The following is an 18,099-nucleotide window of genomic DNA, read 5'->3' as shown; positions in this document are numbered from 1 at the left end:
TCCAACATATCGATTCAATAGCAGTTTGGGGACTGAGTTGCATTGGTATGATTGATTATGATGGGCAATGGCCAATTGGACGTCTGCTTTATACACTACAAAGTAAAAATTCACAGTCATTAAGAAATGCACATCATATTGCTATGCATGGTATTTAGATCAATTTTTTTAATAAATTTGTGGCATACTGTGCAAAAAAAAACTCTACTAATATTTAGTGGTTGTGTTATGTTAATGGTCTGTACATTCATTGTAAACTAACTGCTGAAACATAAAAAAACGATTGCCTTTCTAATCAACATGATTTTATTGATTGTTCCAATATCACTGCACATTAACAAATCAAGAGATGGATTGTATAGATACCATTTGTTGTGTAATGAATGAATATGTATCAGATAAAATATTGCTCAGATAACAGGACAAGCGTAGAGGCATAAAACATAAAAAGGAATAATTTGCAGTCAGTCCATCACTAGAAGTCTTTTTTGAAAAGTTGTTCCAAAGTCTGTTTCGATTTCTGATAACCTGAAAGAAAGAAATGTTTAAATAGTTTAAATATTGGTGAAATGGTTATCTTGTGTATTTGATATTTATTTGCATTATTCTCAAATCGAAAAACCTCTATGAAAAAAGAAAAAATTGTGGTGGATGCCTTCTACCCATTTAAAGTTTCATAAAAGACCATTTCACTTCCCTTGGCTCTATCAACCTTCCCCTCCATGTAGCTCAATAGAACACACACACCCATCCCCCACACTGTGCCCACTAGCAGCCAGTAGAAGCAGGAATAACGCAATGCCTTCAGCGGGACCTGACCATGTTTCTTCTTCTAAATCTCCAGCTTGGCCGCAAGCATCATCTCATCCTGGTTGATTTGTCCCACTGTTTTGACCCCCTTACCAGAGGGCTAGGAGAGCACAGAGGTACAGGGCATTGCTAGAAACAATCGCTCCCTAAGAGCCATGGGGAGTCCCCCTTCTTCATCCTACAGGAGCCCCCTGTAAAATGACTGGGACCTAGGTGCAACCGGTCTGGAACTATTTTCAGCCAGGACCTTCATAGCGGCCAGTCCAAACTTTGACTGCATGACGTTTCCACAATTCCCCATGGATCAGAGTCCTATTTACCCAGATTGGTTTGCTCCAACTCAGGTTATTTGGAGATGTATTATGTGTGGGCGTTCGTGCTTGTTATGTTGTGATTTTGGGCTGCTCTGTGCCTGGGAGATAATTAGAAATAAATGGTGAATGTTGCAACCCTCTCCCAAACACAGAACTGCCAGGGCGGGATCAGCTATCCTTTTACTAGAGACCCCTTTCTTGGGGTCTGTATATATAAACCTGCATTGTTCTCAGTAAAAACAGTTCTCCCCAACATTATGTGTTGTTTAATGTCTGGGGATAGGTACTATAAACACTAAAAGGTTCTTCTTCCAGCTAAGAGGGAATTGCAGCAGAGATATGCATTTTCGATATAGGACTATAATAACATATACAAGTTTTTATTAGTTGCAGCATTAAGTGCAGAACACTTTTTAGGATGATTTTCTAGCCAGAAATTTTCAGAACCTGACCATTGAATTTAACATTTTACATATTTGGGGATCTATTTTCCATATAGCCAATTTTTACCTACATTATAAATTTCTTGTCTGTTTCTCACAATTCCTAGTTCATTGAGCAAACCTGATATAAGTTTATTCAAATACTCTTTTTGATGCCGTTCAATTACAGTAGCACTCAAACAATATATATAATTTAGCCCTTTTGTGATGACAGATTTATACTAAATGTCCCCATGACTTATAAACTTTGTGACAGCGGCCATACAATATACGTCAGATGTTTAAATGCCCCCAAATTGCAAAGTCTCACAGGGCGAAAGGTGTCCTGCAATAGTCCTACTGGGACTGTCCTATGCATATTGTTACTTTGGCACCATGCAAAGTGGCCAAATACCATTTTCCATAGCAAATCATTGGTGGCAAGGTTGATACATACTGATCACAGCTTGCAAAGAGGCATTAGAGGATGTCACAGTTCTCACACAGTCTAGCAATACATTGAGTAAATTGATAACTGTGAACTGATAACATTACCATGAAAGATCATTAGAGCGATTGGATTTCTCAACCCAAGCTTCAGGGCAGGAGGTAGTCTCTGTACCTGCTACATATCAGGAGAGGCATGCAGCAGGCTATTTGTGTATGCCTTACATGTTAGGCAGTCGGGCAATAGACCTAAATTGGCTCTGAGGCTTAGTGATTGCCCTAAGAGCCAATCATAGAGATTCATGCCTTGCCGCTGTGTGATCTCTGTGACTTACTCTCACAGCCATCACTCAGCCTAAACTTCCATTTTAGGGTTAGAGCTAGCAAGGGTTAGAATTAGCTAGAGTTAGTTAGGGTATGGGTTAATTATCATTAGTTAGTGATAACTGAGTTATACTTAGCGTTCTAAGGATTAGGGTAGACTGGAATGAATACGAACTCCAAGGTCATTAGGTAATTTTCCAGTTTTGGGCCTCTCCCTTCACTCTTATCATAGCAATGTTGAAGCTTGCCCAAGTATATTTATGGCGCCAATGGACTCTAGGTGTCTGCCTTATGAATAATTCAGCTATGGCTCGTGCAAGAATTGTAATGTTAGAAATAGTCATAGGTTTGTAATTAGGGATTAAAATGAAATTCTGTTCACCAAAATCACTTGAGTGCGTTGTAGCGATTTCGACAACCAAAGTTCCTGTGCGAGTTCTGCCAATAATCTTTCAAACTGTGTGCCGACAGTCTGTTACCTTGCTGTGTTGTGTGCCTGTGATCCTTCCGGTCTCACTTGATAAATTTGAAGTTTATATTTTCACATTGTCGTACCAATTCTTTCCAGGTTTAAACAGTAATCACTTGCTGAGTGTGTCAATATGAATACTGTTTCAATCCAGAATTAGTTGGTTTGATAATGAGGAAGTATGAACCTCCACTTTATTAGACCAATTCAGACTGAAAGGACTGTGGTCCCCTGACACAGCAAAGTAACTGTTAAATCTTAAATTCTGTGGTGCGTTACTGGTGGATGGTGTCTTGGGGCCCCTGTCACCATAACTACTTTAGTACACTACAGTAGTTATGTACCCTAAAGTATCCCATTAAGGTTAGCATTTGTGTTAGAATCAATGTTAGAGTAATGTTGGTTTAGGGTTAGAATGACATTTACGGTTAAAATAAAATAACATTTACAAATAATTATACAGGATTTTTTTTTTATCACAGGCTGTCCTCACTTACCGACCGGGTTCCGTTCTTACAACCCGGTCATAAAGCAAATTGGTCGGTAAGTGAGGATGCGCTAGCAAGGGTGCGCAAAAGAGCAGGTCTACCTTTGGGGGAATTCCCCCGAGCATAGACCAGTTTACTGGCGCAGGGAATCCTGTGAATCTATGTTTGGGCAAAATTCCCTGAACATAGACCAGCTCTAACGTGTGGAATCCCTTGAATTTCCATGCTAGAGAGCTGGTCGTAAGTGTGAGCCAATGTAAAACAGGTAGGTCCTTAAGTGAGGACCACCTGTATACAGAATTGTTTCTTTTGCTGCTGAGACATATCAGGTATGTCAAAATCAGGGCATGTCTCTAATTTGACCGTATAACTTTCCTAAAAACCTGGTACATTTATACATGTGCTTACTTTAGGGACATAATTCAAATATTGGTTCTTTACAGCAGGTGGACACACTTTAGAACTGTGAGATTCACTGTTTGCTGCTAACTCTGGCTGTAATTGGCATTGAAATGACTACACATTGAGATTTAAAATTGCCAATGGGAAACTATTTTTACAGTGTGCATTACGGTCAAACCATTTTCATATGGTCAGATTCCAGCTTTCCTGGCTACTAAGAGGAGGCATTGGCCAATGTGTGTTGAGCCCCAGGTAAGACGTTACACCATTGTAAAATCACTTGACTAGTTTGCATGCCAGGGCACTGCTGACACTATAACCACTACACTTGTTTTGCCTCCACATACAATCTTTTAGTTTGCTTTATATAGAGTAAGTATAATAATTTATATCATTCTCTTCCTTCTATCTCTTTGCAAATTCATTTTAGTTCACAGTTGAGAATAGCAACTCATTCATTGATTTTGCAAAGGCCTTTGACACAGAAGACCACGACATTCTACTGCACAAACTAAAAAACTCCGGTATTGATGATTGTCGGCTAATCTGGTTTCGATCATATGTATCGGATTTCGCACAGTATGTGTCCATTTCTGAAAGCGACTCCATCCCTCTCCCAGTCACTTGTGGTGTTCCCCAAGGTTCCATTCTCGGCCCCCTACTATTCAAATTATTTATAAATGATTTGCCTAATGTCTGCAAATCCTCAAATGTACACATGTACGAAGACGACACAGTAATCTATGCAAGCAAATCCAATCTACCGCAGCTTGAGGCTGTGCTCCAAGACCAGTTTATAGAGGTAGAAAAGTGGATCACAAAAAACAAACTCTTCCTGAACACTGACAAAACTGTCACAATGATCTTTGGAACAGTACCTAAATTACACAAATTACACATATCCCACCTATCCATCAAAATAAAATCAAATAGCACACTGACCGCAGTCCACTCTTTCAAATACTTGGTTATGTTGTTAGACCCCAATCTATCTTTTGGCCTCTACATAGAAAAACTTGCATCAAAACTTTATCCAAAACTAGGTGCCCTGTACAGAAGCAAATCCTGCCTAAGCCCTACAGTAAAGGAAAAGATTGTTCAGCAAATGCTGATGCCAATAATTGATTATGGGGATGTAGTATATGCACCTGCACTGCAGACCCACCTTAATAAACTTAATACATTGTATAACTTGTTCTGCCGATTTGTGCTACAATGTAATTACAGAACCCACCATTGTGACATGCTTAAATAACTAAACTGGCTGTCGCTGGAATCCAGACGCACCCATCATCTTTCCAGCCTTGTTTTTAAGAGCTTTTCTGGGAAGCTCCAACCCAACCTGAGCAGAATGCTCTCCTGGCTGTTCCCACCTCCTATAACCTCCGTTCCAGTACCAGCACGATCCTCCTTTTCCTACAGAGCACCGCAATAATGGAACGACCTCCCGCACACTTTCAAATCTTCCCCAAGCCTAAATTCCTTTAAGAGATCCCTCTCTACATACCTCAAAAGAGAATACACCTGTCATGGTTGATTATATATTGACTACCTGTTCTATGTTAAATTTTGTATATATTGTGTATTAATATTGTTTTTCTATTTTATTGTACCGTATTGTATCAATGGAATGTTTTGAGGACCCAGGACATACTTGAAAATTAGAGAAATCTCAATGTTTCTTTCCTGGTAAAATATTTTATAAATAAATAAATAATTCAGACAATAATATTTTGAGAACATACCAATCAAACTATTGATATAGTTTGTCCAACTGATTAATGCCAAACCAGAAAATTCGCCTTCACTTTCCACTGTATTTCGTCTGCCATCTAAAATATAAGTGATAAAGCCTATTAATATTATTTCTATTTTGTGGGCAACAAATTATTTTTTAATTAAAATTTGTATAAGTCAGTTCAAAAAAGGCACCCATCCAGACACGTAAATGAATGGACTTTAAATTAATATTCCAAGCTTAATGAGCTGTGGTTCTCATGGTTCCAGGAGTGTCCTTTCACTCCAATTGTAAATAGTCAAATTGCATTAGTGTAGCCTCCAGGAGAACCGTAAGCTCTTAGCTCATTGGCTGGGAGCAATTGGCTGATGCTTACATCCAATGAGCTAATAGCTTCCAGTTTTCCTGAAGGCTGCAGAGAGGTGGGAATCGGTGACCAGTGGACCCCAAGTAAAAAGTCAAAATGTTCTGAAACAGTTTGACTACTTACACTGGGGGAAGAGGTATAGGCACTCCTGGCTCTATGGACGCAGCAGTGGTTATGGTGCTTAGAGTGTTCCTTTAATTTTTAGAAATAAATACAATATAAATAAAATAAATCTGAATCCACAGAAAGCTGAATACAATGAACATATCTATAAGTTCTATAATACATAGTATAATAAATGTTTGGGGCATTAAACAAAAAATGCAAGAACTACACCCTGTTCCAAATTTATGCAAATTCTATTTAAGTGTCACAAAGATTAAATATTTAGTTTTTTAATTTAACTCATGTATGGCATTGTGTCTCAGGGCTCTTTTGATCACTGAAAACAATCTTGGACACCCATGCTAGTTAGATTGCCTGGTGAGCCCAATTTAAGGAAAAACTACTAAAGGAGGGTGTTCCACATTATTAAGCAGAGCACCATTTTCATGCAATATGGGGAAGAAAAAGGATCTCTCTGCTGCCGAAAAGAGTGAAATAGTTCAATGCCTTGGACGAGGTATGAAAACATTAGATATTTCACAAAAACTTAAGCGTGATCATCGCACTATTAAGAGATTTGTGGCTGATTCAGAGCACAGACGGGTTTGTGCAGATAAAGGCACATTGAGGAAGATTTCTGCCAGATCTATGCATTGGATCAAGAGAGCCGCTGCTAAAATACCATTGCATAGCAGCAAAAATGCATAGCAGTCCTAAAATGATTAAAGTAAAAGAAGTGTTACTTTTTCATATATGAACTACGGTAACCCTAAAATTGAGACACCTAAGTTATAAATAGGTGTACTTTTAAATGTTAAGACACAGAGGAGAGACTTGGAGACAGACGCTGCTCCAACTTAAAATGACAGATGAGGCTGACATGATGACATCTTCAGAAGGGTATGTTAACCTTTGAATGATATTTGCAAGCATTTAGTTTAATCTTATAAACTCTGCTATAATAGGTTTTATATGTCTATATTTATATTTTTATATAATAAATATCTAAAAGACAAAACTTTATTGCTTCCAAGACAATCCTTATTTTATATTGTATTCTCAATTATTTATATATAGAGGATCTCTTACACTAATAGAGGATCTCTTACACTAACTATATAAAATTATGGATAAGATATCTGTGTGGTTAGCCCTGCTAAGTTCTATGCTTTAAGACATTATAGTGGTAAATAAGGGAACCAGCCGCGGTTACAATGCTGCAAAGAATACCTCTGCATCAATGGCTATGGGGATAAAAGGAGAGAAAGGTATAGTGTAGCCTCCATCCTCCCCTGCTCTCAATCCTATTGAGAACCTTTGGAGCATCCTCAAGCAAAAGATCTATGAGGGTGGGAGGCAGTTTACATCCAAACATCAGCTCTGGGAGGCTATTCTGACATCTTGCAAACAAATTCAAGCAGAAACTGTCCAAAAACTCACAAGTTCAATGGATGCAAGACTTGTGAAGCTGCTATCAAATAAGGGGTCCTATATTAAAATGTAACGTGACCAGTTAAAATGTGTAAAAAGTTAAAATGTTGTTGTAAGTTTGATTGAAATAGCTTTTGATTTCAGTAAATATGCTGCAAACACAACAAATCACAATTTTCAGTTCTTTACAACCTATAAAGTGTTTTGAAACTTACTGTGCGTAATAATTTGGAACAGTGCTTTGTAAGTTTTTTATGTTAGGTTTGTTCAATAAAATTTGAATTGTACTCTTAATAGTTGATAACATGAGAATTATGCTGACTGTTATTTACATGAATTATTTAGGTAAACGAGAAAAATACAATTTGCATTATAATTTGGAACAGGGTGTATAGTGTCCCTCTGTCCCAGTAGCTACCTCTCCTTGATGTTTTTTCTTATTACAGTGCCAAGGGACATCAGTGCTGGAAAGGGCCCGTCCAAAGTCAGTCAATGGGGGAAGCTAATGCGCATGCACCCCACACTTATTAGGCATTCCCCATATGAAAGCCAAAGATGTTAATGTTTTCCTATTGGAAAGGCCTAATTAATGCAAAGGTTTGTTCTTGACGCTGGAGGACACCTGGTATAGAGGCAGTCTTAACTCTGCAATGTAAGCATTGCAGTTTCTCTAACACTGCAATATTTTACTATGCAGGGTTAAGGGATCAGGGGCACTGCAGCCAGACTTTAATGAGATGAAGTGGTCTGAGTGCCTATCAGTGGTCACAAGGGTCACAGCTGTGACCTGGCCCTTCACTCCAGGGATGACCCTGCTGACACCTGCGACCGTGAGCCGCCAAAGGTGGGGGTGCCGAGATGAGTCCTCTCACAGGGGGCCCAGGAGGTGGCCATCTGGCCATCTTAGGGAACCCCCGAATCCACTCCTACGCAATGAGGCAGAGTAGACACCTGCTTACCTGGATGGCAGGTGCCTACTCTGCCGTTATATACTGCAAGGGGGTGGGAGGACAGGAGGCAGGTGGCAGTGTGGGAGGCCAGGGAGACTGATTTGGCATTTCCTCTCTCCTCCCTTGCGTGCCCTCTGTGATGTCGGGAGCCGAAATATGATGTAATTCCGGCCCATGCATACTAAACAGTGCGCAAGAGGAGAGAGGAAATGCCAGATTACAGCACAGCCCCGCACTGGACCCCAGGGAGAGAACCCACACCAGCTCTCCAAAAGGTAGGAAGGCTGGGGTGTCCTCAAAAAATTGTGAGTGTGCAAGAGTGTGTGAATGTGTCTGACAATCTGTGTGTGTGTCTGACAGTGTGTGTGTTTGTCAGTCAGTAAGTGTGTGTGTGTCTGTCAGTGTTAGTGTGTGTGTGTCTGTCAGTGTTAGTGTGTGTGTGTCTGTCAGTGTTAGTGTGTCTGTCTTTAAGTGTGTGTCTGTCCGTGTGAGTGACTGTCTGTCATTGTCAGTGTCCGTCAGTGTGTGTCAGTGTCTGTCTGTCAGTGTGAGTGTCTTTCAGTGTGTGTTTGTCTGTTACAAATGTATGGGGGTTGGAGAAACACCGGAGGAGCTGGGTGGAAGAGAAACATGGGGTGGCTGGGGGATGGGTAAGAAACATGGAGGGACTGAGATGAGATGTGAAAGAAAAGACACAACATCCAGTGGAAGAAAAGAAAATCCTACACTGGAGTTGGTAAGGTTGCAGGGTATGTGGGCATAACCCAACGAGTATGAATATGAAAATGAAAAGACTGAAAAAGGGATTACAGAGAGGTCCTCCCCATCATCAGTCTCTATACCCCAAGAAATTGTTCATAATCATGGCTAAATTGCCAGTATAGAACATAAATGAAATATTGGTAAAATAATAAATTTTTATTAGTCCCTTCCAGGGAGAAAAAACGACAACATAAGTGATACAAGTGCATATACAGTAGGTGAATATAAAAAATAGAAATCGCCTGTAATGTACTGGCTACGAGACACACCTTGTTATTAATATAGTTGCAACAATGTTTCTGCAGCTAAGTAGCTATTGGTGTGTATCGTGAGGATAAAAGGGTGTACTGGAGTGGATGAATGGGATATATGCTGGAATAAACAACACACTCAGACTGTGTAGTGTAGAGTGGTGTTTAAGTAGCAAAACGAACCCCTCAGCTAGGAGCCCACCCAGGTAAATAACGTACAGATAGACTAGACTAGAACCCTGATATCAAATACATAATCAGCTATGAGTTGAAGAACTTCATATCTCATAGAGGGGAACTAGGATAACATAATAGCCTGAAAAATGTAGGCTCCTAGGGTACCGTCATTAAGGGTATTCCAGATAATAAAATGCTGCTTGAATACCAATATGCACCTAAATACCAATCAGAAGTCTAAATAATAAATCAGCAAAACAGCCAGATAGAGCAATCTGAGAGTCCTGGTCTCTAGAGGAAAAACCTCTCCTGGTGAGGATACAGATTCCCAATCTGATCGGTAATAACTCTTAATCTAGGTGCTAATCTGAAGTCTGATTGCTAAGTCAGCGAGACGGCCAGTACAATTGGACTGATAATCTTACTATGTGGAGGAAAAGCCCTCTCTCCTAGTTGGAGTACAGCAGACAGTTACCTAACCTAGTCTTTAGACCAAGTGGTCCTGGTAATAACTTTTCTAATCAGAAGTCTGATTGCAAGGTTAGCTCTTGACAAAGGCGCAACGCCAGCGCCGAAAGGCGCGTTGAGTTTTTCACCGGGACCACTGGGTCTAAGATTAGTTTAGAAAACTGTCTGCCGTACTCTTATTGAATTATTACCGGGACCACTTGGTCCAAGATGAGTTCAGGATACTGGCTGCTGCACTCTAACTAGGAGGTGTTTCTCCTCCACATACTCAGATTTGCAGCTCACTCTTACTGGCCGTCTAGCTAACCTTGCAATCAGACTTCTGATTAGAAAAGTTATTACCAGGACCACTTGGTCTAAAGACTAGGTTAGGTAACTGTCTGCTGTACTCCAACTAGGAGAGAGGGCTTTTCCTCCACATAGTAAGATTATCAGTCCAATTGTACTGGCCGTCTCGCTGACTTAGCAATCAGACTTCAGATTAGCACCTAGATTAAGAGTTATTACCGTTGGGAATCTGTATCTGGGAATCTGTATCCTGTATATATTGGGAATCTGTATCCTCACCGGGAGAGGTTTTTCCTCTAGAGACCAGGACTCTCAGATTGCTCTATCTGGCTGTTTTGCTGATTTATTATTTAGACTTCTGATTGGTATTTAGGTGCATATTGGTATTCAAGCAGCATTTTATTATCTGCAATACCCTTAATGACGGTACCCTAGGAGCCTACATTTTTCAGGCTATCATGTTATCCTAGTTCCCCTCTATGAGATATGAAGTTCTTCAACTCATAGCTGATTATGTATTTGATATCAGGGTTCTAGTCTAGTCTATCTGTACGTTATTTACCTGGGTGGGCTCCTAGCTGAGGGGTTCGTTTTGCTACTTAAACACCACTCTACACTACACAGTCTGAGTGTGTTGTTTATTCCAGCATATATCCCATTCATCCCCTCCAGTACACCCTTTTATCCTCACGATACACACCAATAGCTACTTAGCTGCAGAAACATTGTTGCAACTATATTAATAACAAGGTGTGTCTCGTAGCCAGTACATTACAGGCGATTTCTATTTTTTATATTCACCTACTGTATATACACTTGTATCACTTATGTTGTCGTTTTTTTCTCCCTGGAAGGGACTAATAAAAATTTATTATTTTACCAATATTTCATTTATGTTCTATACTGGCAATTTAGCCATGATTATGAACAATTTCTTGGGGTATAGAGACTGATGATGGGGAGGACCTCTCTGTAATCCCTTTTTCAGTCTTTTCATTTTCATGAGATGAGATGTGTGTAGGGGCTGGTGGGTGGATGAGACACATGGGAGGCCCCAGTGCAGTTTTTGCACCAGGAGCCGGTGGTTTCTAGTTATGCCTCTGGAGCATATAGTGTCCTCTTTAAAATGAAGTGGAGCGGTAAAGCAATTTAGTGGATGTAATCCAATTTTATGTGGGATGTGTAACTCTAGTTTACATGTAAAATATGAAAAAGAAACTTACAATAGTACAAAGCTATGCAGTAAATATTAATAATTATTATTATTTATAGAGTGCCAACAAGTTCCGTAACTCAGTACAATGGGTGGACTAACAGACATGTATTTTTAACCAGACGATTTGGACACACAGGAACAGAGGAATTGAGGGCCCTGCTCAATGAGCTTACATGCTAGAGGGAATGGGGTATAGTGACACAAAAGGTAAGGGTAGGGTAGAAAAGTAGGTTGCCAGGATTGTATTCATTGACGGCCTATTGTTTTATTTGATGACAGTTGTAGGACCGGAATCACGGTGCGGGGAGGGAAAGCTGTTTACAGTTTAATTTATATGCTTTCCTAAAGAAGTATGTTTTCAAAGATTTTTTGAAGGAGTGGAGAGTGGGTGAAAGTCTAAGAGAGGGGAAGGGTGTTCCATGCAAAAGGTGCAGCCCCAGAGAAGTCTTTAAAGTGAGCATCAGAGGTAGGAGTATGAACAGAGGTTAGACGTAGGTCTCCGGCAGAGAGTAGGGGCCTAGATGGGACATATTTGTGTATTAGTAAGGATAAGTAGGTCAGAGCAGCATTGTGTAGAGATTTGTAAGCAAGTATCAGGATCTTAAATTGAGTCCTATATCTTATGGGAAGCCAATGTAGGGACTGACAAAGGGGGAAGGCTTGAGAGGTGCGGGCGGACAGGAAGATGAGCTTCCCTGCCACATTCATTTTTGACTGAAGTCGGGAACACGTAAGACCACTGAGAACCAGATTACAGTAGTCAAGGCGAGAGAGGACAGCGGCATGGACAAGCACCTTTGCCGTATCAGGCATTAAATAGGGTTGGATGCGCGCAACATTTTTGAGATGAAGCGGCATGATTTGGCGATTGATTGGACATGAGTGGTGAAGGAGAGGTCGGAGTCAAAGAGAACACCTAGGCAACAAGCCTTAGAGGTAGAGCGGATGGTAGCGCCATTGACTTGGAGGACACAGACAATGGAGTAGCAACACTTGAGGGAGGGAAGACCTGAAGTTCTGTTTTGGACAGATTCAGTTTAAGGAAATGAGCAGCCATCCAGTTGGAAATAGCAGAGAGGCAGTCAGAGACACGAGTCAAGGGTGGTGAGAAATCAGGGGAGGACATATACATTTGTGTCATCCACATAGAAATGATACTGGAAGCCGAAGGAGCTGATGAGTTTACCAAGGGAGGCAATTTAGATTGAGAAAAATAGGGGACCAATGACATACCCTTGGGGAACACCATCAGAGAGGTACTGGAGAGAAGAGGCAGAGCCAGAGAAAGAAACACTGAATGAGCGCTGGGAGAAGTAGTAAGAGCACCAGGAGAGAGCGGTATCTTGTAAACTGAGATTACGGAGGATGAGGAAAAGCTGTTGATGATCAACAGTGTCAAAAGCAGCAGAAAGGTTGAGGAGAATTAGGATAGAATAATGGCCATGGGATTTTGCAGTAATAAGATCATTGGATACTTTGGTCACAGCTGTTTCAACAGAGTGACGAGTGCAGAATCCAGATTGTCAAGCAGAGAGTTGGATTCAAGGAATTCTGCAGTCTCGCATACACAACTCTCTCAAGGATCTTGGAGACAAACGGCAGTAGCGAGATAGGGCAGTAGTTGGATGGGGAATTAGAGTCAAGGTTGGGCTTTTTCAGAATCGGATTTGCATGTTTGAAGGATAAAGGAAATGTGCCAGAGGAGAGAAAGAGATTAAAAGTTTTAGAGATAGGCAGAGCAAGAGAAGGAGACAAAGTACGGATGAGATATGAAGGAATAGGATTGAGGGAACAGGTGGGGGGGGTACCACTTCTGCTGTAGCGGATGCAAATGAGCATAGGACAGCTGAGGAAGTGTGGTTCATGGAAACGTTGGTAGTGGATGGAGAGAGATGAGAGATTTCTTCTCTGATTGTAGAAATCTTCTCAGGGAAGTGAGTTGCAAAATTTGTGTCAGTCACGTTGGTAGGAGGAGGAGGCACAACAGGGTGCAGAAGAGAGTTAAAAGCATAAAACAGTCGTTTGGGCTCGCAGGAGAGTGTGGTCATGAGTGTTTTGAAGTAGTTTTCTTTTGAAGAGGAAAGAACCAGACTGTAGGAGCGCAGCATAAATTTATAGTGGAGAAAGTCAGACGCACAGTGACATGAAGGGGTTAAATGGTTTCAGTTTGAAAGCAGAAATTAACGCAAGTAAGCTGAAATATATAAAGATATTTTAAAAATGCGATTTTATTGAAAGGTAGTGATCATATGAAGCCATTAGTTGTTTGGCTTCTGTTTAAATCATAATGATAACAGATATCATCCAAATGACCCTGATCAAACGTTTACATACCCTTGAATGTTTGGCCTTGGTACAGACACACAAGGTGACACATACAGGTCAAAAATGGCAATTAAAGGTTAATTTCCCACAACTGTGACTTTTTAAATTGCAATTAGTGTGTGTGTATAAATAGTCAATAAGTTTGTTAGCTCTCACGTGGATGGACCGAGCAGGCTAGATACTGAGCCGTGGGGAGCAGAAAAAAAACTATCAAAAGACCTGTGTAAAAAGGTAATGGAATGGAAGATGGAAAATTATATAAAAAATATCCAAAGCCTTGAAAATGCCAGTCAGTACTGTTCAATCACTTAATAAGAAGTGGAAAAGCCAAGGTCAGGTAGACCGAGAAAGATTTCAGCCACAACTGCCAGCAGAATTGTTTGAAATGTCCACGGGTAACCTGAGAAGAAATACAGGATGCTCTGGAAAAAAAATATGGTGTGGTTGTTTCAAGGAGCACAATACGACGATACTTGAAGAAAAATGAGCTGCATGGTCGAGTTGCCAAAAATAAGCATTTACTGTGCCAATGCCACAAAAAAGCTTGGTTACAATATACCCGACAACACCTTGACATGCTTCATAGCTTCTGGCACACTGTAGTTTGGGGTGACTAGACCAAAATAGAAAGTGTGAAGTATGGACAAGGACTAGCGTTTATGAATAAATGCTTAGTATACAAACCTATATTGAATTTGCATATATTGTGAGCAGCTAAACATTCATGTGACTCCTTACTAATACTTAATACTTAATATCACCAACAGAATATACAAGCAAAAAATGTAGGGCTTATCTAATAAATAAATGATCACCTTTTGGTTTAGTTTAGGAGGGAGTTCCCACTTTTATCATCAATTGTGTTAATATCTATAAGAGACAATCAAATATAGTGTAGATTGTACAGGCGACCCCCTATACGGACCCAGAAGCGATTTATATCAGAGCTGGGTCCACAGCTCTCTGTTTGCGAGTGTGTATACATTTTAGAATTCTATACTATCTAACCCTGTACAATCTACACTATATATATTTTTTTGCTTGTAAGACCAAAATAGAGCTTCATGGTCGACAAGGCCTTTAATGAAAAGAATACCATCCCCACTGTGAAGCATGGTGGTGGCTCACTGATGCTTTGGGGTGGGGGGTGGAGGGGGGGGGGGGTGAGCTCTAAAGTCACAGAGAATCTTGTGAAAATTTATATCAAGATGAATGCAGCATGTTATCAGGAAATACTGGCAGACAATTTGCATTCTTCTGCATGAAGGTTGCGCATGGGACGCTCTTGGACTTTCCAGCATGATAATGACCCTAAGCACAAGGCCAAGTTGACCCACCAGTGGCTACAGCAGAAAAAGGTGAAGGCCATCACAGTCTCCTGAGCTTAATATCGTCGAGCTGACTAAATAAAAAGATACATTTGGAGGGAGAACAATATTAATTAAAAAAAAAAAGAGGCTGGAAACGAGAATAGGGCATGAACCCAATGAATAGAGTATAGAAAAGTTGCACAGAGCAAAATCCAATCTGATAGCAGTTAAAAAATAACCTTTATTTTTTCTGTCTTATAAAGGATCCAATCCAACAACATCAAAAAGATATATAACATGTATTATATCAATAAATAGGAGACAAATCATAAAGTTCCATATTGATAGTTTAAACTTAATTTGTAACTTGATGTAGCCCAACCCAAAGGATGACAGATAAATAGAACTCTAATATAACCAGTTACATAGATAGTCACTAAATCAAATTATGTCCTTGGCTAGCCTAAGATTGATAGCAGAATATTAAATATCCGATATGAGAAAGTCCCAGATCTTTGGAGCAAATAAGTGACTATGTAGAAGGGTAGAGCTGCTAAATAGGGAAAACTCAAAATCAAAATATAACAATAGATCTATGAATTCAATTCCTAGTCTGTGCCTTCGAGGGCACCTATCCTTAGATCACTCGCCCCTTTGTTCTTACTGCATCCTAAAGCTACTAATCCCAAAACAGCTTAGGTAGAAAATAATATATAATGGAAAAGAGAGAGAAGAATAAATATGGTAAAATAAATAAAAAATAAATAAATAACAAAGGCAGGATAAATTTCTGTGTGTGATCCAATCTAGTAAATATCTGCAGGAGGTGTATCTTCGTGCACAGCATCACCCCATATCGGCCCGACCACACACAGAGTCTATGAAAGTCCCAATGCACGTTTCGCTGAATACTAGTTAGGTAAAATGGCTTTCAGTGAATACTAGTTATGCAAAAGCTTTTTGCCTGAAATTACCATTTGCCTACTATATATAAAAATATGTAATGGTGGGAGGCTGAAGTTGTAGGAAGGGCTAGTTCGGCTATTTATAGGGCTCCCTTCCTCTCTACAGCAACCGCATCATGATCAGCATATTACGTATCCAATTCTCCACTCCCAATTTCAGAACTAATTTTCTGTACACATTTCATAGGCGGGTCTTCTATATTTTACATGCACACCACAACCGACTTACACACTACTTTTATGTTTCGTTATGCTACATTATGCTAGATTACCAGCCTCTTGTGTCCCTACCACAAATATAAATATATACATATATATATATATATATATATATATATATATACACACACATATATAAAAAGATAGATAGATTCATCCTAAATCTGAATGCACATGTCTGACATATATAAATAAAAACAGAGCAAAGGTGATTTTCAATGTTTTATCAAGGCTGTAGATTCCAGTAAAGTGACAGTTCCCCTTACATTTTTTTTATAATTAGACTGAAGACTGTCTTATCTTTTTTTCCCAAACTCCTGTATAGCGCTGAAACCCACAGGAACTTTGCATTTGTGTGCAAGATATATGTAGCTGAAAATCACTCAATGCTGTCTTCTTCCTTACACAGCATGTCGCCCTGGACAAGATATAGTGTCTGCACATGCAACTGCCTGCCCCTAAATGAGACACTCCACAACCCAGAGTTCTTAGCTTTAAAGTGCACTGCAACACCCTTAGACGCAGTCTTGTCATACCGATGGCATAGCACTAAAGCCTAGGAAGATGATATAAAATACTAATTAACTTTTTAACTATCACTTGTTAGCCGTTTGTCTTTCAGAAGACATAGATACAATTTAATGCCCTCTAAAGTGATTATTCACTACAATGTGACCTAACTATTTAAAATGCACTTTGAATTCAATTCTAACAATGGCATTGACAGGTCTCCTTTCACACCTTTCGCCAAGTTATATATGTGTCATAAAATTCATAAACTATCCTGTCAACACTATAATAGAAAATACTGGAATAGTTTGATTTTGCAGTACTCTGTAGAAATTTTCAACAGACACACATACACACACACACACACACACTTTGTGCAATAAAATATTTACTTACGTTTTCCTTTCAGATACAACATTGATTGGGGTCCCCAGTTTCCTGTGAAAACCTATTTTTAAGAAAATCAAATCAATTATAATATATATATATATATATATATATATATATATATATATATACACATACACACACACACACACACACACACACAAATATATATATATATATATATATATAAACAAAATCATATGATCAAATGTATAATAACTGACTTACCTGTACTGCCGCCCTGCAATCAGTTACAAGGAGCATCACGAAAATGCCAAACACCCAGGAAATTGCCCTTTGTCTGCTCTATTAAACAAAAAAAAAACAAAAAAAGAAGAATATGAAAATAATAGTTATCAGTGATGATGGCCTAATTTTCTCCAAGTGTTCTCACCATTGTTCAGGCTATTTATCTAAGGTTTCTTTGTCCTTTCATACAGAGCCAATTATGTACTTTGCAGCCCAGAATCTTTTATGTACGAAAATCGGCCTTATTCAGCTCTCTAGCGATGCAAAGACCACGCACTGTTTAATCACGTACCTGTATTTATACAGTACAAATTGTACTGTAAACACGTCACTGTACTTTACAGAGATATCCAAACACCCTTAGGCCTAATTTGATTAACATAACACATCCGGATGCAATTCTGTGTACATCTATTATCATTAATTCAAACTAACATGCCTTATTGTAGCGTTAGTGACATAATAATACCATTTGTTTTTTTAGACCTGGAAAAAAAATCCATTACGGTGGTGTATACAATATTTGGTGCCATGGGCATTTTTTTCTAATGGTCCTCAATAGACCATTCATAAGACCATATACCATTCATAATCTACAGATGTCTGTTAGAAAATATCATTTTAAGGCTAAATCTTTTCAAATTGTTTTTATTGAAATATTTAAAATTTTACAATAAAATTATCAATATGCGTTAAGTAAAATAT

At 39.3% G+C, this 18,099-nt stretch overlaps 1 protein-coding gene across 1 annotated transcript; it reads right to left on the bottom strand.

Moving 5' to 3' along the window:
• Positions 1–325: 325 nt before the first annotated feature.
• LOC134578956 (spexin prohormone 2-like) lies at positions 326–17,640 on the bottom strand. Its single transcript, XM_063438055.1, has 5 exons — positions 17,540–17,640; positions 17,374–17,451; positions 17,155–17,206; positions 5,422–5,508; positions 326–528 (listed from the first exon to the last, which is right to left on the bottom strand). Exons 1-5 carry the CDS (start codon positions 17,540–17,542, stop codon positions 476–478), a joined length of 273 nt encoding a protein of 90 aa, XP_063294125.1. The 5' UTR covers positions 17,543–17,640; the 3' UTR covers positions 326–475.
• Positions 17,641–18,099: the final 459 nt, after the last annotated feature.

Source organism: Pelobates fuscus, chromosome 12 (assembly GCF_036172605.1).
Source record: "Pelobates fuscus isolate aPelFus1 chromosome 12, aPelFus1.pri, whole genome shotgun sequence".
NCBI classification, from domain to species: Eukaryota; Metazoa; Chordata; class Amphibia; order Anura; family Pelobatidae; genus Pelobates; species Pelobates fuscus.
The sequence above is the reverse complement of the archived record's forward strand: the minus strand, read 5'-3'. Positions and strand labels throughout refer to the sequence as shown.

Coding starts and splice junctions, on each gene's coding strand:
- LOC134578956 (XM_063438055.1), bottom strand. Junction 5,509..17,154: donor GTTGTATCTGAAAGGAAAAC/GTAAGTAAATAT, acceptor CTTATATTTTAG/ATGGCAGACGAAATACAGTG. Junction 529..5,421: donor CTATATCAATAGTTTGATTG/GTATGTTCTCAA, acceptor TCTTTCTTTCAG/GTTATCAGAAATCGAAACAG.